This window comes from Oncorhynchus tshawytscha, linkage group LG13 (assembly GCF_018296145.1).
Source record: "Oncorhynchus tshawytscha isolate Ot180627B linkage group LG13, Otsh_v2.0, whole genome shotgun sequence".
Classification (NCBI taxonomy): Eukaryota; Metazoa; Chordata; class Actinopteri; order Salmoniformes; family Salmonidae; genus Oncorhynchus; species Oncorhynchus tshawytscha.
The window spans coordinates 23,598,219-23,620,829 of record NC_056441.1 but is presented as its reverse complement, the minus strand read 5'-3'; the positions used below and the strand labels follow the sequence as shown (position 1 = coordinate 23,620,829).

General features: G+C 43.5%; 1 protein-coding gene across 1 annotated transcript in view; it reads left to right on the top strand.

Moving 5' to 3' along the window:
• The first annotated feature begins 245 nt into the window (after positions 1-245).
• The window catches only part of LOC112265839 (adenylate cyclase type 2-like), a 97,602-nt gene continuing 75,236 nt past the window's right edge, over positions 246-22,611 (top strand). The window contains 3 exon segments of the mRNA XM_042295439.1: positions 246-916; positions 14,141-14,315; positions 14,318-14,337. Coding sequence (XP_042151373.1) covers positions 629-916; positions 14,141-14,315; positions 14,318-14,337 — 483 coding nt within the window. The 5' untranslated portion in view covers positions 246-628.

Here is a 22,611-nt window from a genome sequence, read left to right as displayed (position 1 = left end):
AATCACACACACACACACACACACACACACACACACACACACACACACACACACACACACACACACACACACACACACACACACACACACACACACACACACACACACACACACACACACTAGACACAGACACACACATACTCTCTCTCTCTTTCTCTCTCTCTCTCTCTCTCTCCCTCCCACAAATACATACACGCACACGCTTTCTCTCTCTCTCTCAGTCTCTCTCTCCTCTCTGACGAGGGAACATGTTGCCTAGGAGCAGCAGCAGCAGCAGTGTGCTACACGTGGAGACAACCTCTCTCTGTAATAAACCAGGGACAGGAGGAAGAAAGAAGGAACTGTCTTTTTTTTCCTTGTCTGACCAGACTCTTTGAGGAAGAGGAGGAGAAGGAAGAGGAAAAGGCTCAGTACACAGAGGGATTCAGGATTTGATTGTGACTAGGTGGACTAGCGAGAGGAGGAAAGAAGAGAAGAGAAGAGGAGGAGGAAAAGGAGGAGGAAAGGAGTCTTGATTTGTTTGTTTATCTAACAAAACTCCACAAAGAAGAAGAGGAGGAGGAAAAAGAGAAAGACCTAGTGGGTTTGGACTGGGATAGTGGGTTTTGCACACCCCAAAGTCGCTACCATGTGGCAGGAGGCCTTACGGACGCGGGGGCGCTACCTTTTGGAGCGCGGGGGAGAGGGGGGAGATGGGGGAGAGGGAGTAGATGCCCTGGGGGATGTGTTTGTAGGTTTTGGGGAGACCCCGACACAGGGACAGGTGTGTGTGGGTGTGCCGGGACAGAAGACCCAGGACTGGCTGTATGAGTCCTACTACCGTATGAGCCAACAACACCCTCTCATCGTGTTCCTACTGCTCATAGTGATGGGAGCATGCCTCGCTCTACTGGCTGTGTTCTTTGCCTCCGGACTGGTGAGTGTGAGTGAGTGAGTGAGTGTGTGTGTGTGTGTGTGTGTGTGTGTGTGTGTGTGTGTGTGTGTGTGTGTGTGTGTGTGTGTGTGTGTGTGTGTGTGTGTGTGTGTGTGTGTGTGTGTGTGTGTGTGTGTGTGTGTGTGTGTGTGTGGAGAAGCGGGTTGGGGAGGGACTGTGTGTGTGTTGGGATGGAGAGACTGTGTGTGTGTTGGGATGGAGGGACTGTGTGTGTGTTGGGATGGAGGGACTGTGTGTGTGTTGGGATGGAGGGACTGTGTGTGTGTTGGGATGGAGGGACTGTGTGTGTGTTGGGATGGAGGGACTGTGTGTGTGTTGGGATGGAGGGACTGTGTGTGTTGGGATGGAGGGACTGTGTGTGTGTTGGGATGGAGGGACTGTGTGTGTGTTGGGATGGAGGGACTGTGTGTGTGTTGGGATGGAGGGACTGTGTGTGTGTTGGGATGGAGGGACTGTGTGTGTGTTGGGATGGAGGGACTGTGTGTGTGTTGGGATGGAGGGACTGTGTGTGTGTTGGGATGGAGGGACTGTGTGTGTTGGGATGGAGGGACTGTGTGTGTGTTGGGATGGAGGGACTGTGTGTGTGTTGGGATGGAGGGACTGTGTGTGTGTTGGGATGGAGGGACTGTGTGTGTTGGGATGGAGGGACTGTGTGTGTTGGGATGGAGGGACTGTGTGTGTGTGTGTTGGGATGGAGGGACTGTGTGTGTGTTGGGATGGAGGGACTGTGTGTGTGTTGGGATGGAGGGAATGTGTGTATGTTGGGATGGAGGGACTGTGTGTGTTGGGATGGAGGGACTGTGTGTGTGTTGGGATGGAGGGACTGTGTGTATGTCATGTTGATATAAAATGCAGAGCTGTATTGACTGATTGGAGTGGTGCAGAATATGACAACAGGGCTTATTTCAAGTGCTGTTTCTGCTGTGGGACACACACACACACACTTGAAGAGCGCTGCCTATTACTGAAGTGTGTTCACTATTGTTTGCGTCTCAGCATGTATGTGACAATGAGAGATGAACAGGGCGAGAGAGGGCGGAGAGAGAGAGAAAGGAAGAGTGATGAAAAGAGAGAGAGACACGGTCAGAATGTGTGATTTATCATTCAGTCCATTGATGTGTTTTTCCTCTGCAGAGTGTTATAACACGTCTCGCCCCCACACACACACACACACACACACACACACACACACACACACACACACACACACACACACACACACACACACACACACACACACACACACACACACACACACACACACCTCGCCACCACAGCAGAAAAGTTAGAGTATTGCAGCATCAGCAACAGAGCCAGAAGGGTCCTAAGCTGTTTTCAATGTAACAGCAGAATATAAATTCATAACTCTTGATAGTTCTGGATGGATGTGAAAAAAATAACATATAGTGTGATTCAATGTGGGATTCAACCGTAGGTCTCTCTGCCACTAGAGGATTGACTATGGGAGATTTATCAAGGACTGTGACAATATAGCATGTATAAGTGGGTCAATGTGGAGCATGTACTGTATGTAACTGTTCAACAACAATTCCTTCTTTACTGCCTCTGAAGGAAATAAAGTTCTAATATAGGCTTAGTAATCATATAAACCTATCAGATGCTTTTATCTAAAGTGGCTTACAGTATAATGAATGCTTACATCTTTATGTATGATTCCAGTGGGAACAGAAATCCAAAACCTTGGCATGGTTAGTGCCATGCTCTTACCAAATGAGCAACACAGGACGGAATACATTATACTGAGTTGAACTCTGCCATGCACTGTGTTAAATAAAAACTCCAGCCATCTCATATTATCAGGCTGCCAGAATGCTATTATATAATCAAAGCTAGCTGTTTAGTTTCTAGATGTATCTTCATGCCATTTCTTCAGTCTTCTCTCTCTGATCTATTCCAGGAACACTCCAGCAACAGAACCACAGTGGGTTGTTCTTAGAATGTTTCCTTTCACCTAGTCAAAAACATTCCTGGAATAACACTCTTGGCTAAACCCTGAATGATTGATTATGATGTCGCCTCACAGGTTGTTATCAATGACGTCGTGTCCCGTTCCAATTGAAACATTCCATTCTCAGCTGGGAGGGCAAAAGCCCGTAACCTGCTCCCGTGCATTACAGCGCAAATCACCGCTGGAGCACACCTCAATCTCTCAATATAAGCCACCATTTCATTTGATATAAATACAAGTATACTAGCTATACCTGACAAGTATGTATAGTTTATATACATTTTCCATCCATTGTGGGCTCTGCCTATCAAGCAGCAGAAGGGTGCATTTTCCCATATAATGTAGCTAGGTACCTAGAGAAATGTTTGCAAGCTAGCTAGAAACTTTTCATACCTAGTATAGCTAACATATTTATCCCCATCCCCTTATCTACATTGTTTTACGATCTTTTAAAATCACTGTTGCTGCTGTGCAATGAGACAGACATGACATTGATTGATGGACCAAGTCAAATTGAATAACTAGCTAATGACAGATCATGCCAATTTGGCCAGCTAGGTAATAAGCTAACTTTCAGTGTATACAACTAGGTTAGCTAGCTAGCTAGTTATCTAAATATTGTTTGATTTGCTTCCCAGCTGACAGTAACCAGACAGACCACTAGGACAGGCTTGGACTCAAAATAAATCTTACTACATGTCCATCTCTTTACAAAAGCCTAAGCTATCTCTGACGAACCAAGCTAAATGACAGAAGTTGTTTGCTTAGCTAGCTAGCTAGCTAGACCTACATGTCAAAAAGATAGGCTACCCTCCGAAATGACATAAATACTAATTACAAAAGCCATGCAGCTATATGTTGTAGAGCTAAATAGAGCTAAATGTGCACAATTGCATTGTATGTAAAAATGTTTTATTAAATTAGTAGTTCTGCTTTTAATTGGGTGATCATATTACAACCAAATCATTCTAACATTTCTTAAACAATCCCTTGAATACCGCAAGCAGTTGTCAATAGTTTTAGCGGAACTGGGGTTCTCCCTGCACCCCAGCAGGCAAAACAAATGTTCTGCACCTTATTGGGACGTTTATTGATAACAACCTATGTATTATTGTCATTACTGTGTAAATATTTATATGGTTCATGTATTGTTCCGGTAGGAATGTTATAGTACCGTTACCCATCAGCCAACAAGAATGGCTCAATCAAATACTGTCCGTCTCACCTTGCTGGCTCTAGCCTTTTGGGGGCCCCAAGAGAGATTTGGGTGGGGGGCAGTTCCACATTATATCTGAGTAGGAATGATGAGCCAAATCAATGGGGGCCCCTGGGCACGTGCCCTGAATGCCCGGTCGGTTTTCGGCCATGATTACCACAAGTTTAGATAGCTGGCTAGGCTAACTACCAATCTAAACATTTTAGAAATTGCACCTTATGTATTCTACTATTCTTACTCTCAACAGTAAGTTGAGACCCTGACCGAGTTCCTAAAAAATAATTGGGGTTCTGGGGCCCCCGGAGCAACCACTTTTGTTGCTTATGCCTGGAACTGGCCCTGAGTCTCTATCTCTGCTCTCTCTCTACCTCACCTCTCTCTCCCTGATTCTCTCTTTCCTTTCTCGCTCTTTTCCTCTGTTTCTGTCACATATCTTACATACTAGCAAACAAACAATAGACAGAAAGCACTCCAGTAAGAGTTGTGTTTAATGCAGTCTGTGTACCTGTGGAAACATGAAGAGGATGTTGATGTTTATGTGGTCAGTACAACCACAGAAGCCTAACCAAAGCACCACTAGTACTGCTGAAATGTCAGACACAAAAACAACTGATCTGAGATTTTCTGTGTGTGTGTGTGTGTGGGAGCGTGCATGTGTCGTGAAGTTTTACCCTGAAACCCTGCCTGTGCTGTATCTCAGGAAGTCTCTCATTTCCTATCGAAGCTTATCTTGTGTTTTCAGAGAAAATATCCCTGAAGATTGCTCTCTCATATAGTCCTGAGGTTGCATTGCTTTAAAAGTGTGTGTGTGTGTGTGTGTGTGTGTGTGTGTGTGTAACCAAGTGATAACATGGAAAAAAGGATCATGCAGTAATTGTACCAGACTGTGTGTGTGCATTATACAGTTCAGGGGGTAACGCATTGTGACAGAATACTGGCCACCCATTGTAGGTTGCTATTTATTTCCCTGTTTAGTCCATTTGTTTATGTTTCCACACCCTGGCAATCTCTGGTTGTGAAAAGGACTGCTATTGGAACAGATAGTTAGAATGTTGAACTACTGTATGCCTTCCTGTATATTGGAACAGATTTGACTGTTGAACTACTTATTAATGTCAGTGTGGGTTACTACTGTAATGGTGAAACCCTTGTCTGGACTCGTGTTGTGAGGGTTGAGTCATAACCCGCAGTCCCTGCAGTTACACTACATGACCAAAAGTATGTGGACAAAAACATTGTTTATATACTATACACAAAAGTATGTGGACACCCCATCAAATTGGATTCTGCTATTTTAGGCTCACTCATTGTATAAAATCGAGCACACCGCCATGCAATCGCCATAGACAAACATTGGCAGTAGAATGGCCTGACTGAAGGGCTCAGTAATTTTCAACATGGCAGCGTCATAGGATGTCACCTCAGTTTGTCAAATGTCTAATGGGCACTAACTCCATGTTAATGCCCATGATTTTGGAATGAGATGTTTGACGAGCAGGTGTCCACGTACTTTTGGTCTTGTAATGTATATTAGCGGGTTAGGGTCAGTTGCGGGCCTCAGATTTTCACTTTGTCACATATAGTCGCTGATTGTCTGGCGCTTGCGGATGGGTTATTAGCAATTGCGGGCGGATGCGGGTGAACAAACAGCTGACCCCCGCAACATTAGTCTGGACACTTCTGTTGTTGTTGATGTTGCTGCACCCTCTGTCTCTATTCCAAGATATCCCAGGAAGAGACAGTGATCTGTGATAGCCTTCTTCACACACTTGTCTTCACACTTCACACACCGTCAAACACATGCGCACGCACGCATGCACACACACACACACACACACACACACACACACACACACACACACACACACACACACACACACACACACACACACACACACACACACACACACACACACACACAGACACACACATAGACTGTGGCACTCTTAACACTCTGACACTTTCACACTTCACACTGTCATGTTGTAACACTTCTAGAATAGAAAGCTCTAGGCTCTACAATGGTGGCTGTCCATTAAACATGACAGGGAGGGAGAGGCGAGATATGTCTAATAATCTGCATCATGTGTCGGATAAATTTTCAAGACTTTCAGAAAACATGGAAGTTGCATATTTTTTAAATTATAAATCATGCTACCTATGCTATTCATATACACACGCACACACACATATGGCGGTACGCAAACACACATGCACGAACCCTTCCCTGTTGCTGATAATTCCCTCCCTCTTCCCCCTTTTATAAAGGTGGATTCAGTCAGTCTGAGGTAAAAGGGAGGTAATTGTTCTTGTAGAGAACGGCAGCTGGTAACCTCCCCCCTCTCTCTTTATCCTGCCTGCGAAATAGGCTTAAATAGCTGTAAATGGTTTTAAATAGTTAACAGTATAAAATGTGCAAATGGCAGGAGTTTTCACCACAGATAGGCTTAATGAGAGCAGTAAAGTGGTGAAAGAGCAGGACTATTCAGTTATGTAGTTATAGACTGGGAAGAGATGAGCTGTTCGGTTTGTGTGTTCGTGTGCGTGTGTATGTGTATGTACACATGTGGGTTCCTGCAAGTGTGTGTGTGTGTGTGTGTGTGTGTGTGTGTGTGTGTGTGTGTGTGTGTGTGTGTGTGTGTACACATGTGGGTTCCTGCAAGCGTGTGTGTGTGTGTGTGTGTGTGTGTGTGTGTGTGTGTGTGTGTGTGTGTGTGTGTGTGTGTGTGTGTGTGTGTGTGTGTGTGTCAATAGCAGTGCGTGGGTAAAATGACTGGGGAAGCCAGAAAAAAAAGCAATTTTGCAACCTATGTGTTGTGCTAATTGGGTTGTTTGCTCTATAACCTGTTAGTTCATATGCCTGGACACCGTGATATATAGGCCTCAGACTGAGACAATAAGAAGAGACAGTGGCAGAATAAACTCAAGCACACCTTTGTTTTTTTTCACAAAACTGGATAGCAACCTCTATCCAGTGAAGTCCACAAAGCGTATTGAATGCAACAGACAGTTACATGACCTACAGCATGGTAAACAAGTTAATGTTTTCTGACATTTTCGGACCACTTAACAACTATTGATTTAGAACCATGGAGAGTTACCGCAAGTCGTAAAGAAAACAGGAGCTGCCTCCACTATTCCAGCACCATTTCAACTTCAACATCATCAAATCACCTCTGCTTAGTCTAATACAGTAACAACTAAAAGATACCAAAAATAATTTAGTCCAATCAACGTAAACAAAATATGATGTCCATGGTTCTGATTTCTGTGTGCATGCATGTACGTGCTCGTGCAAGAAGAAAAATAAGTTGACTATCCCTACTAGAGAAACACCAATGCCATCATCCTCTCTTTCATGTTGTCGAAACGGTCTGTGACTCTGTCATACAGTTCACGCTTTTATTTTCTGTTGTCCTAGGCTACCTGGCTATTTTCTGTTGTCCTAGGCTACCTGGCTATTTTCTGTTGTCCTAGGCTACCTGGCTATTTTCTGTTGTCCTAGGCTACCTGGCTATTTTCTGTTGTCCTAGGCTACCTGGCTATTTTTTTGTTATCCTAGGCTACCTGGCTATTTTTTTGTTGTCCTAGGCTACCTGGCTATTTTCTGTTGTCCTAGGCTACCTGGCTATTTTCTGTTGTCCTAGGCTACCTGGCTATTTTCTGTTGTCCTAGGCTACCTGGCTATTTTTTTTTGTTATCCTAGGCTACCTGGCTATTTTTTTGTTATCCTAGGCTACCTGGCTATTTTTTTCTAGGCTACCTGTCCTAGGCTACCTGGCTATTTTCTGTTGTCCTAGGCTACCTGGCTATTTTTTTGTTATCCTAGGCTACCTGGCTATATTTTGTTGTCCTAGGCTACCTGGCTATTTTCTGTTGTCCTAGGCTACCTGGCTATTTTCTGTTGTCCTAGGCTACCTGGCTATTTTCTGTTGTCCTAGGCTACCTGGCTATTTTTTTTCTGTTGTCCTAGGCTACCTGGCTATTTTCTGTTGTCCTAGGCTACCTGGCTATTTTCCTGTTGTCCTAGGCTACCTGGCTATTTTCTGTTGTCCTAGGCTACCTGGCTATTTTCTGTTGTCCTAGGCTACCTGGCTATTTTTTTGTTATCCTAGGCTACCTGGCTATTTTTTTTTGTTGTCCTAGGCTACCTGGCTATTTTCTGTTGTCCTAGGCTACCTGGCTATTTTCTGTTGTCCTAGGCTACCTGGCTATTTTCTGTTGTCCTAGGCTACCTGGCTATTTTCTGTTGTCCTAGGCTACCTGGCTATTTTCTGTTGTCCTAGGCTACCTGGCTATTTTTTTGTTATCCTAGGCTACCTGGCTATTTTTTTTTTTGTTGTCCTAGGCTACCTGGCTATTTTCTGTTGTCCTAGGCTACCTGGCTATTTTCTGTTGTCCTAGGCTACCTGGCTATTTTCTGTTGTCCTAGGCTACCTGGCTATTTTTTTGTTATCCTAGGCTACCTGGCTATTTTTTTGTTATCCTAGGCTACCTGGCTATTTTTTTTTTTCTTGTCCTAGGCTACCTGGCTATTTTCTGTTGTCCTAGGCTACCTGGCTATTTTTTTTGTTATCCTAGGCTACCTGGCTATATTTTGTTGTCCTAGGCTACCTGGCTATTTTCTGTTGTCCTAGGCTACCTGGCTATTTTCTGTTGTCCTAGGCTACCTGGCTATTTTCTGTTGTCCTAGGCTACCTGGCTATTTTCTGTTGTCCTAGGCTACCTGGCTATTTTCTGTTGTCCTAGGCTACCTGGCTATTTTCCTGTTGTCCTAGGCTACCTGGCTATTTTCTGTTGTCCTAGGCTACCTGGCTATTTTCTGTTGTCCTAGGCTACCTGGCTATTTTTTTGTTATCCTAGGCTACCTGGCTATTTTTTTGTTGTCCTAGGCTACCTGGCTATTTTCTGTTGTCCTAGGCTACCTGGCTATTTTCTGTTGTCCTAGGCTACCTGGCTATTTTCTGTTGTCCTAGGCTACCTGGCTATTTTCTGTTGTCCTAGGCTACCTGGCTATTTTCTGTTGTCCTAGGCTACCTGGCTATTTTTTTGTTATCCTAGGCTACCTGGCTATTTTTTTGTTGTCCTAGGCTACCTGGCTATTTTCTGTTGTCCTAGGCTACCTGGCTATTTTCTGTTGTCCTAGGCTACCTGGCTATTTTCTGTTGTCCTAGGCTACATGGCTATTTTTTTGTTATCCTAGGCTACCTGGCTATTTTTTTGTTATGCTAGGCTACCTGGCTATTTTTTGTTGTCCTAGGCTACCTGGCTATTGTTTTGTTATCCTAGGCTACCTGGCTATTTTTTTGTTGTCCTAGGCTACCTGGCAATATTTTTGTTGTCCTAGGCTACCTGGCTATTTTGTTGTTGTCCTAGGCTACCTGGCTATTTTGTTGTTGTCCTAGGCTACCTGGCAATTTTTTTGTTGTCCTAGTCTACCTGGCTATTTTGTTGTTGTCCTAGGCTACCTGGCTATTTTGTTGTTGTCCTAGGCTACCTGGCTATTTTGTTGTTGTCCTAGGCTACCTGACTATTTTTTGTTGTTGTCCTAGACTACCTGGCTATGTTTTGTTATTCTAGGCTACCTGGCTAAAATGCTTCCAAACTTACATTCATGGGTAACGTTAGCTAGTTAACATTAGCCTTCTACATCTAACTACATATTGAACTTCCATCCTCTCAGGCCAGGGGCACAATGTATGAATTAATGGTTGGATCAGAATCGCCTTTATAATCATCGGCCAGTACGGAGAATTAAGTCAAACCAAAAGTCCAAATCCCTATATCTATCCATGGCAAATTTAGGAACACAACTAGATGCAACAATCCAAGCTGGCTTCCATTGACATTCCACTTCCACTTGCATTTCATTCAATGCTACGGGCAGCAACAATGTCATACTCTTTATAACCAGACAGCATCAGAAAGATGGCCTGCACATACAGAAGGGCACTGTTTCGCTTGCTCGGATGCTTTCTCCGGTGCGATACATTCAGCCTCTTGTGAATTGAAGGACAATTATGAAACACAGAGAGACAAAAGATAAGATAAGTATTTTTTTTTGGGGGGGGGCTGACTTCCCTTGACATCCATGAATACACACCACTGGTGTGTGCATATGTATGTGTGTGTCTGCAAGTGTGTTCCTGCGAGCATGTGTGTGTGTGACAAAGGTAAACTAAGGCATTATGTTGCTAATCACACAGTTAGTGAGTCACTGCATTAATTGGTCTTTTATACACAGGATCAAATATTCATGAGCGTGGTTTAGGGATGAAATGAGCATTGGTATTAATGGCTGTGACCGTAGCGGTGTGTTTATTGTGTGTGTTGTGCATGCGTACGTAGATACGTATGTACATGTGTGTCTGCGCTCTGTGTATGCATTGTGAGTGTATATATATTTAAAGCTCATTATAATTCTCTCTGGGTGTTTGTTCTCTGTGATGCTTGGGACGTCAGTAGCTAGCTAGTAGTCCCCTGAGTAAATTTACTGCTGTTAATGCATTTCTCTACCCCCCTAACAATATGTCCCCTTCACCTCAGCCTGGCTCCAAACACCCCGACTCATACTTACTAGCATTGAAACGTAGAGCTCTAGCCTATTCTAGCATAGAAATATAAAGCACCCATGTGTTCTAGCATAGAAATATAAAGCACCCATGTGTTCTAGCATAGAAATATAAAGCACCCATGTGTTCTACCATAGAAATATAGAGCACCCATGTGTTCTACCATAGAAATATAAAGCACCCATGTGTTCTAGCATAGAAATATAGAGCACCCATGTGTTCTAGCATAGAAATATAGAGCACCCATGTGTTCTAGCATAGAAATATAAAGCACCCATGTGTTCTAGCATAGAAATATAAAGCACCCATGTGTTCTACCATAGAAATATAGAGCACCCATGTGTTCTACCATAGAAATATAAAGCACCCATGTGTTCTAGCATAGAAATATAGAGGACCCATGTGTTCTAGCATAGAAATATAGAGCACCCATGTGTTCTAGCATAGAAATATAGAGCACCCATGTGTTCTAGCATAGAAATATAAAGCACCCATGTGTTCTAGCATAGAAATATAGAGCACCCATGTGTTCTAGCATAGAAATATAAAGCACCCATGTGTTCTAGCATAGAAATATAAAGCACCCATGTGTTCTAGCATAGAAATATAATATACCCATGTGTTCTAGCATAGAAATATAGAGCACCCATGTGTTCTAGCATAGAAATATAAAGCACCCATGTGTTCTAGAATAGAAATATAAAGCACCCATGTGTTCTAGCATAGAAATATAGAGCACCCATGTGTTCTAGCATAGAAATATAAAGCACCCATGTGTTCTAGCATAGAAATATAAAGCACCCATGTGTTCTAGCATAGAAATATAATATACCCATGTGTTCTAGCATAGAAATATAGAGCACCCATGTGTTCTAGCATAGAAATATAAAGCACCCATGTGTTCTAGAATAGAAATATAAAATACCCATGTGTTCTAGCATAGAAATATAGAGCACCCATGTGTTCTAGCATAGAAATATAAAGCACCCATGTGTTCTAGCATAGAAGCGTAGAGCAACAATCTATTCAACCATAGAGGGGCGGGAGGTAGCCTAGCAGTAGAAGATAAGAGCATTGGACCAGTAACCAAAAGGTTGCTGGTTCGAATCCCAGAGCCAACGAGGTGAAAAATCTGTCTGTGCCCTTGAACAAGGCACTTAACCCTAATTGCTCCTGTAAGTTGCTCTGGATAAGAGTGTCTACTAAATGACCAAATAAATAAATCAAATAGAACTCTATTGAAGCATATTAGAACATTACTGCATTCTACCATAGAATCATCACAGAACAGCACTTGTCTACCATAGAACCAGAGAGCACCAGTGTATTCTACCATAGAACCAGGGAGCACCAGTGTATTCTACCATAGAATCATCACGGAGCAGCACTATTCTACCATAGAACCAGCGAGCACCAGTGTATTCTACCATAGAATCATCACAGAACAACACTATTCTACCATAGAACCTTATAACAAGAGTGTTTTCTACCATAGAATCATCACAGAACAAAACTATTCTACCATAGAATCATGAAATACAAATCATAAAGCTGCAGAATCATAGACTGTATTCTACTGTTCACAGGATCACCATATGCAGGGACTTCTGATAATATTCTAGGCTCTCAATGTGCTTATGCAAAATGTTCCTCACTTGCAAAATGATGGACTTTTCTGTATTGTTCTATAATTGATAAACTCTTAGAGGGTCAGAAGGGAAGGGTAAATATTTGATTCAGACCCTGTACTCTGGATGTCAGAGAATTAGGCCTTGACCTCCATCCGGCCTCTACCTCTAAGGCAACAGGCTCTCACAGTCTCACTGCAAAATTAGACATTTGTGCACGTTTCTCCAAATTTCAAATAGTTTATTTACACCTCAGTGCCAGTAACTGGGATTGAACATAAGACCCTCAAATTACACCACCATCCATGTCCACAATGCCCTAGCAAAACCCAAGCCTACTAGATTGTACTAATGCTCACTGTTGCCCCTAGTGGCCGGTTTTGACTTGATTTTGGCATTAATTATGACTTGGTTAAGTAAAACAGAAAATCATTCATTCCGATTCGTTTAGGTTTGGGATAGGGTTAAATTTAGGCATTAATTCTGATTGGTTAGGGTTTGCAATTGGCTTAATTAAATTCATGCATTAATTCTAATTGGTTGAGTTTAGAAAAACAACTCCAGGGTTTAGTTTAGCAATTGATTGCCTTTGTTAATTCATTGTGGAGGGTGCAGTGGTCTAAATTACAGTCTCTCATTATATAGATCTGGGTTAAATCCAAGCTCTTTTTTTACTCCAGTGGACAATTTTGACGCCGCCTCCCGACATCCTGGAGACCTACAAAAACATCAAATGTCACCTTGATTCTAGAGGGATCTTCTTGCTAATGGACCTCTGACTACAATACCACACCATCAGGCTACCTGTCACTTTAACCTGGGGGAGACACACACAGTAGCCAGGTGGGGTCATGTCAATGTAGCCTGATAGTGTTTTATTTAACTAAGCAAGTCAGTTAAGAACACATTCTTACTGCCTTGTTCAGGGGCAGAACAACAGATTTTTACCTTGTCAGCTCGGGGATTTGATCTTGCAACCTTCCAGTTATGTGCGTGCATGCGTGTGTGCGTGCGTGTGTGTGAGAGAGTGTGTTGGCATGTGTGTTGACAGGTTTTAAATGCTGACAGTGACAGTGGGAGGATAGAAGTGACACAGAAGTGGCACCTTCTCTGGTCTCTGTCTGTCTGTCTGTCTGTCTGTCTGTCTGTCTGTCTGTCTGTCTGTCTGTCTGTCTGTCTGTCTGTCTGTCTGTCTGTCTGTCTGTCTGTCTGTCTGTGTCTGTCTGTCTGTCTGTCTGTCTGTCTGTCTGTCTGTCTGTCTGTCTGTCTGTCTGTCTGTCTGTCTAATGAGTGCAAACATTTTTAATTGGCTAGGTGTATGTGATTTCTGCGGGAATTGAACACAAAACCAAAACCAATTTTACACACACACACACACACACACACACACACACACACACACACACACAGACACACACACACACACACACACACACACACACACACACACACACACACACAGACAGACACACACACACACACACACACACACACACACACACACACACACACACACACACACACACACACACACACACACACACACACACACATACACACATACACACATACACATACACACACACACACACTTGAAGGAGCTATTTACAGTTCTGAGGGGGGAGCAGAGAGAGAGGCGGTGTGAAGCTGTCTCCTTCAGGAATTGAGGACACAAAAAGTCTCGTTTTTCTCTCCTAGTCTTACTTCCCTCCACTCCCCCACCCTCCCTTCTCTCCCCCCGTCCGCTCCCTCTGTCTCTCTCTCCCTCCCTCTTTCCTTCTCTTTACTTCCCTTCCTCTCTCCTTCCCTCTCTCTCTCCAGAACATGGAGGACCACCTAGCGTTCCTGATCACCGTGCCCACCACCCTCTTCCTCTTCCTCTCCATCTTCATCCTGGTCTGCATAGAGTCCGTCTTCAACCGCATGCTCCGCCTCTTCTCCCTCCTTATATGGGCCTGCCTGGTTGCCATGGGTTACCTCTTCATGTTCTCCGGGGGATCCTCTGTCCTTGGGACCAGGTGAGATGGGGTGGGGTGGGGTGGGGTGGGGTGTGTGTGTGTGTGTGTGTGTGTGTGTGTGTGTGTGTGTGTGTGTGTGTGTGTGCCCGCATGCGTCAGGCGTGCGTGTTGGTCAGAGTTGTGTGTACATGTTTGTGTAGAAGAAGAAAACTGTCCATTAATACTTTATTGTCCATTTGTCCATTAAAGAGAATGTAGCTTTTTTGCTTTTCAACACAATCCCTGGAGATACACATTCAAGTGTTTGGAGTCACAGGGCCAGCCACGGTGCAGCACTCCTAGAACCATTATTTTAGTGGTTGAGTGCCTTGCTCAAGACCACTGTGGCTGGAGATGGTATTTAGAATCATTTACCACTAGATTTTCCTGTCAGATGTGGGATTTGACCTGGCGACCCCCCTCCCTAACCTCTACGCTACCAGCTTGTTGTGTGTGCGTATGTGCTTGTGTGTGTCTTGAATGTATTTGAGAGATAATAAGGTGTGTGCTAATTGTTCCTCATGTGTGATTTAAGTGTTAGGTCACAGGAGGGGAACGATCAGGAGACTGATACATGACCTTTCTAAATATAGGCCTATTCATGTTACTCTCCTTACCCTCTCTCCTTCCCTTTCTCATTCCAATTTCCTTTCCATTTTATCTCGCTCTCTCCCAGTCCCTCCCACGTCTCTCTGTCTCAACTTATTTCGCAAATTCTATTTATATCCCTCTGCCCCTCTACCTCACCTTACCAGGTCTCCTTCCATTTCACCCTCTCTCCCCCTCACTCCCCCTCTCCTTCTTACCTTCTCTCTGTCCCTCCTTTCCCTTCTGTTCCTCTCCTCCTTCCCTCTCTCTCTCAACCTTGCTCTCCTTTCCTTCTCCTACCTTCTCTCTGTCCCTCCTTCCCCCTCTGTTCCTCTCCTCCTTCTCTCTCTCTCTCCCCCTCTCCGTCTCTACCTCTCACTCCTTCGCTCCCCCTTGCACCTGTCCTCTCCCTCACCTCCCTCTCATTCTCCTACCATCTCTCCTTCCCTCCCTCCCTCCACCTCTGTTTCTCTTCTTCCATCCCCCTCTCCCTCTCTGCATCCCACTCTCCAGAGCCGCCTTTTCCTATACGCAGATCATGCGCTGAGTGCAGGGCCCTGCGGTCGCTTGGTGGCACCTGACCAAAAAGGAACTCAGTTGGGTAGTGCACCAGCAGTTTCCACTTGTTATGTCAGTCACTCAATTAGCCCATCTCAGCAAAAAAAAATGTAGGTTGCTAGGTGAGGTCGTCTAGCCAGCTATCTAAACCTTGTAGTAGGCATAATCATCACCAAATTACCGACCGGGCACGCAGGTCATGTGTTCAGGGCCCTGACCTCCAGGGGGCCCCTGTTGATTTTGTTAGTCACTCACACAGACATCATATGACCATGGCATAAGTCATGGCAAAATGTGTAAATTGTAGAAAATGTGCTTTAAAACTGTGAAATGTTCTCCGACCCATAGCAAAATGTGAAGAATTGTAGAAAGTGTGCTTAAAACTGCAACACTTTCTCTACACCCCTTGGCAAAATGTGTAGAATTGCAGGAAATGTACTTTAATCCTGCAAAAAACGTATCCACTGTCAAAACTGTTTTGCCCACGAGGTGGGAGGGACCCCCAACTAAATCTCGCTTAGGGCCCTCAAAACGCTAGAGGCGGCACTGACTCTCTCTCTCCCTCCCTCCCTCATACCCCCTCTCCCTCCCTCCCTCATCCCCTCTCTCCTCCTAGCTTCTCTCATCGTGGTGGAGCTATTTTTATCCATCTCTCCATCTGTGAGAGCATAATCATACTGCATTATTAAACAACCTTTCTCTCTCTCTTTCTCTTTCTCTTTCTCTCTCGCTCTCTCTCTCTCTCTCTCTCTCTCTCTCTCCCTCACTCTCTCTTTCTCCCTCACTCTCTCTCTTTCTCTCTCGCTCTCTCTCTCCCTCACTCTCTCTCTCTCTCTTTCTCTCTCTCTCGCTCACTCTCTCTCTCCCTCGCTCTGTCTCGCTCTCTCTCTTTCTCTCTCTCCCTATTTCTCTTTCACATTCTCTTTCTCTCTCGCTCTCTCTCTCCCTCTTTCTCTTTCACTTTCTCTCTCTACCCCTCTCTACCTCTCTCTCTCTTCCTGTTTCCTCCTTAAACAGACAGTAATCTCGTATCATTACTCCAGTGGTTATTCCACATTCTTAGCAGGCAGCTTGAGGAGGTAACAATGTTGAAAGGAAAACGAGTGTTATTATACATTGCCTTCAGAAAGCATTCAAACCACATTTTGTTGTGCTACAGCCTGGATTTAAAATGGATTCAATTGATATTTTTTCTTCTCACCCATCTACACACAATACCCCATAATGACAAAGTGAAAACATGTTTTTAGACATTTTAGCAAATTTATTGAAAATGAAATACAGAAATATCACATGTACATAAGTATACATAAGTGTATTTACATCAGCTTTGGCAGAAATTAGAGCTGTGAGTCTTTCTGGGTAAGTCTCTAAGAGCATGACATACGTGGATTGTACAATATTTGCAAGGTATTATTTTCTAAATTCTCCAAGCTCTGTTGATCATTGCCAGACAACCATGTTTAAGTCTTGCCATAGATTTTGAAGCAGATTTATGTCAAAAATGTAACTCAGCCATTCAGGAACATTCACTGTCATTTGGGAAGCAACTCCAGTGTATATTTGACCTTGTGTTTTAGGTTATTGTCCTGTCGAAAGGTGAATTCATCTCCCAGTGTCTGGTGGAAAGCAGACTGAACCAGGTTTTCCTCTATGATTTTGCCTGTGTTTACCTCCATTCTGTTTCTTGTTCATACTGAAAAACTTCCCAGTCCTTAATGATGACAAACATACCCATAACATGATGCAACCACCAGTATGCTTGAAAATATGGAGAGATACTCAGTAATGTATTGGATTTGCCCCAAACATAACACTTTGTATTCAGGATAAAAAGTGAATGCTTTGCCACATTTTCTGCAGTATTACTTTAGTGCCTTGTTGCAGGATGCATGTTTTGGAATATTTTTATTCTGTACAGGCTTCCTTCTTTTCACTCTGTCACAATGTTGTTGATCCATCCTCAGTTTTCTTCTAACACAGCCATTAACTGTTTAAAAGTCACCATTGGCCTCATGGTGAAATCCCTGAGCGGTTTCCTTCCTACCTGGCAACTGCGTTAGGAAGGACGCCTGTTTCTTTGTAGTGACTGGGTGTATTGATACACCATCCATGTAATTAATAACTTCACCATGTTCAAAGGAATATTCAATGTCTGTAACACAACAAAATGTGGAAATACTATCTGAAGGCACTGTATGACAGGTAGGTCAGTTATAGAACACCACTCAGGTGTCCTGTGATGATGGTAAATGGCTCAGACTATAAGAAGGAGATAAATGGCTCTTTGCTGTGAGTCAACCAGCCTGGAGCCAGGAGGAAGAACACTCTCAACCATATTGATGGAACCCAATGAGCTAAATAACACTGTCTGTAACTACTGCTGAGACTACAGTCTGTCCTCATACAGAGAGAGAGAGTGTGGGTAGGGATAAACAGAAAAATAGGGGCGGGGACTCCCTATAGACAGAGAGAGACCACAGGCCAGAGAGAAATAAATAATCTGAAAGTTTATAACAGGTTATGTTCTGCTTAGTAACAGAGGCTCTCACAATCTATCACCCCCCAAACACCACAACACACACACACACACACACACACACACACACACACACACACACACACACACACACACACACACACACACACACACACACACACACACACACACACACACACACACACACACACACACCACACCACACACAGAGCAGCCCTTTTAGCTGAGGAGTTGGTTGTGTCTGGGCCTGATTGAATCTCTCAGGAGAGAGCAGGTATTAGTGGAAGGCAGATTGTACTAGAGCTCCACACACCTGGTACCATCAAAACAATACAACCCTCCCTCACACTAACTTGGCTGGATGGCTGGCTCTGGAGCCTACCACACAGAGGAGAAGAGATGGAGAAAGGGAAGGAGAGAGAAGGGGTGGGGAGAGAGGAGATGGAGAGAGAATGGGTGGGAGGAGAGGAGATAGAAGGGGTGGGGAGAGAGGAGATGGAGAGAGAGAGAAAGGGATGGAGAGAGAGAGAAGGGGTGGGGAGAGAGGAGATGGAGAGAGAGAGAAAGGATGGAGAGAGAGAGAAGGGGTGGGGAGAGAGGAGATGGAGAGAGAGAGAAGGGATGGAGACAGAGAAGGAGAGAGAAGGAAGGGAAAGTAGGAGAGAGCTAGAGATATGAAGAGAGAGAAAGAGAGAGAGATGAGATGGGCGAAAAGACAGAGCGCTACAGAAAGAGAGAAAAGGAAAGAGAAAGTCAGAGTCATTGAGTGTGAGAGCGAGTGGGAGAGAGAAAGAATGAGAAAAAAAGGAGAAAGGTATGATTCAGTGAATGGGACAGGGGTCATTAGAATGCAGGGTTGAGAAGAAACAGGGAGACGGGATGCAAGGCTGGGAGGGTGGTTGAGAGGAGACGGGGAGATAATGAAGGCAGAGGGACTAGAGAAATGATAGGGTATTAGAATGCAGGGTTGAGAAGAAACAGGGAGAAAGCGAGATAAGGAAGGTAGAAGGAGTAGAGAAATGATAGGGTATATCAATTCCCCCTGTTCCAACTTAACTCTTTCCAGACCTCACACACACAAATTGGCTCCTGGAAAACTCAGGAGAGATGTGTCTCTATTTTAAAGGTCAACAGTCATAATCATGTTTTTCATGAAATTGGATGATATTTGGATGAAACCAAATCAATGTATGACCAACGTATGAAAAATGACTGTTGCTTCTACATTGATAAAGTTCCTGGTCCCCTCTCCAATGTCAAACACTTGGAAGACAGGATGTGGGATTATTAAGGGACAGGGTGACATCACCCTAACTCTCATTTTATTAATACACCAATGCTAACATGATATTACCTTAGCTAATTTAAATAAGTACTGCCTTGTAACCAACATCGGCGAATGCATGTTTCCGGAGGGGCGTGGTTTATATAGCTAGATAGCTACTCTACTGGTGCCAAAATTTGAATGTAGGGTTGTCAGTAATTAGTTTATACTCATTTATGACAAATATACTGTAATTATGTCTCCACTTTTATCTGTATCTGGTGTTTTAACAAGTTACTGGCTAGCTAGGTCTTCAGGCAGCATGGAACAAAAGGTGGGGAAGGGTCACTCAAAACTCTGATGCAGTTGTCATGTCAACACATCCATCAGTGCTGCTATGAACCACATCACAAGAGACACGAAAAACGGGAGATGGATAAAAAAAATGCAATTTCAACGTTTGTTTGAGTTGCGTTGTGTTTCACCAAATTTGCTTGAGATGATTTTACTGGAACACTGCTCACTGCATTCAAGTTTTTTGGCCATAAAATCTCCAAACAGCTGTCTGTCAATGCAAGCTCATGAATATATGCACCCCGCCCAGTCAGCATGTCTCTTCAAACTTTTTGGAAGTCAGCAATGAGAAAACATTTTTTATTTTATTTTTTATTAGCATTTCTACCCCCCAAGTCTCACACTATATAAGCTGTTGGAAAAGTAGGCCATATAACATTTGACTATAAAAAAATAAAGTGCTAGCAGCAACTAAGCTTTTTGTTTTTCTTTTATGATTGGGTTGGAGGTCAGAGTTGGTGGGTTGGTGGTAAGAATTGCAAAAATCGCTGAAGTTGGAGACTTTTATCTCCCTCACCAACTTCAAACATCAGCTATCTGAGCAGCTAACCGATCGCTGCAGCTGTACATAGTCTATTGGTAAATAGCCCACCCATTTTCACCTACCTCATCCCCATACTGTTTTTATTTATTTACTTTTCTGCTCTTTTGCACACCAATATCTCTACCTGTACATGACCATCTGATCATTTATCACTCCAGTGTTAATCTGCAAAATTGTAACTATTCGTCTACCTCCTCATGCCTTTTGCACACATTGTATATAGACTCCCCCTTTGTTTTCTACTGTGTTATTGACTTGTTAATTTGTTTATTCCATGTGTAACTCTGTGTTGTCTGCTCACACTGCTATGCTTTATCTTGGCCAGGTCGCAGTTGTAAATGAGAACTTGTTCTCAACTAGCCTACCTGGTTAAATAAAGGTGAAATAAAAAAATAAAAAATCTGTGTTGGAAAATAGCTGGGCTAGATAGTGTCACTGTCACTGTCAACCCCTCTCTCTACTCAATATCTTTCTATATCTCTCTATATCTCTCTTTCAACAACCTCTCTCTCCCTCTAGTAGTCAGTCTCTGTCATCTCTCTGTCTTTCCTTTTGTCCTCCTGAACCCTAATCCTGACCTTCTGTTGACTTCCTGTTCCACTTCCTACTTCCGGTCCCTGTCAGACACCACTATTGGTTGTTGTCCATGGTGCTGCGGGGAGTCAGGGTCACAGGTTGTGATGGGATACGCTCTGAGCCATGAGCCCCCTATCTGTTTTGTTTACTTCCTGCGTCCAGCTCCTCCTTTCCTGTTCTGATCCAGGTATATCAGTATTGCTATAACTATAACATGTGATATGATTTGTGCTGTTTTTAACAGATCTGTGCTGCTCAAGGTTCACAATACCACTGTTGTATGATGAGTAGACTTGTTATTGCACGCATGCTAATCTTGTCCATCCACACCAGATACGATCATCACACACAGGTTAAAATATAAAAACCAACTGTGAAACAACTGTACTCATTTGGGGGCATGTCAAACACACATGAAACATTCATGGACATTTAGCTAGCTTGCTATTGCTAGATAATTTGTCCTGGGAGATTAACATTGGGTTGTTATTTTAGAAGTGGCGTGTATTCATGGATGCCAAGGGAAGTCAGGCTTCCCCAAATATAAAAATATATATATACACTACCGGTCAAAAGTTTTAGAACACCAACTTATTCTTTATTTTTACTATTTTCTACATTGTAGAAAAATTAGTGAAGACATCAAAACTATGAAATAACACATACAGTGGGGCAAAAAAGTATTTAGTCAGCCACCAATTGTGCAAGTTCTCCCACTTAAAAAGATGAGAGAGGCCTGTAATTTTCATCATAGGTACACTTCAACTATGACAGACAAAATGAGAAGAAAAAATCCAGAAAATCACATTGTAGGATTTTTAATGAATCTATTTGCAAATTATGGTAGAAAATAAGTATTTGGTCACCTACAAACAAGCAAGATTTCTGGCTCTCACAGACCTGTAACTTCTTCTTTAAGAGGCTCCTCTGTCCTCCACTCGTTACCTGTACTAATGGCACCTGTTTGAACTTATTATCAGTATAAAAGACACCTGTCCACAACCTCAAACAGTCACACTCCAAACTCCACTCTGGCAAGACCAAAGACCTGTCAAAGGACACCAGAAACAAAATTGTAGACCTGCACCAGGCTGTGTGTCTGACTGATGTTGACATTGCCTCCTGTGAAGTATCAGATGAATGGAAAAACAAGATGGCAGACCTGGTTATGAAATATCACAGCATATTTTCCGGAGGGAAACTAGAATGTAGCGAAGCAAGAGACTTTGTGCATAGAATAAGACTGAACGATGAGAGGCCTTTCAGACTTCCTTACCTTAAAAGACACCTGTCCACAACCTCAAACAGTCACACTCCAAACTACACTATGGCCAAAACCAAAGAGCTGTCAAAGGACACCAGAAACAAAATTATAGACCTGCACCAGGCTGGGAAGACTGAATCTGCAATAGGTAAGCAGCATGGTTTGAAGAAATCAACTGTGGGAGCAATTATTAGGAAATGGAAGACATACAAGACCACTGATTATCTCCCTCGATCTGGGGCCCCACGCAAGATCTCACCCTGTGGGGTCAAAATGATCACAAGAACGGTGAGCAAAAATCCCAGAACCACACGGGGGGACCTAGTGAATGACCTGCAGAGAGCTGGGACCAAAGTAACAAAGCCTACCATCAGTAACACATTACGCCGCCAGGGACTCAAATCCTGCAGTGCCAGACGTGTCCCCCTGCTTAAGCCAGTACATGTCCAGGCCCGTCTGAAGTTTGCTAGAGAGAATTTGGATGATCCAGAAAAAGATTGGGAGAATGTCATATGGTCAGATGAAACCAAAATAGAACTTTTTGGTCAAAACTCAACTCGTCGTGTTTGGAGGACAAAGAATGCTGAGTTGCATCCAAAGAACACCATACCTACTGTGAAGCATGGGGGTGGAAACATGCTTTGGGG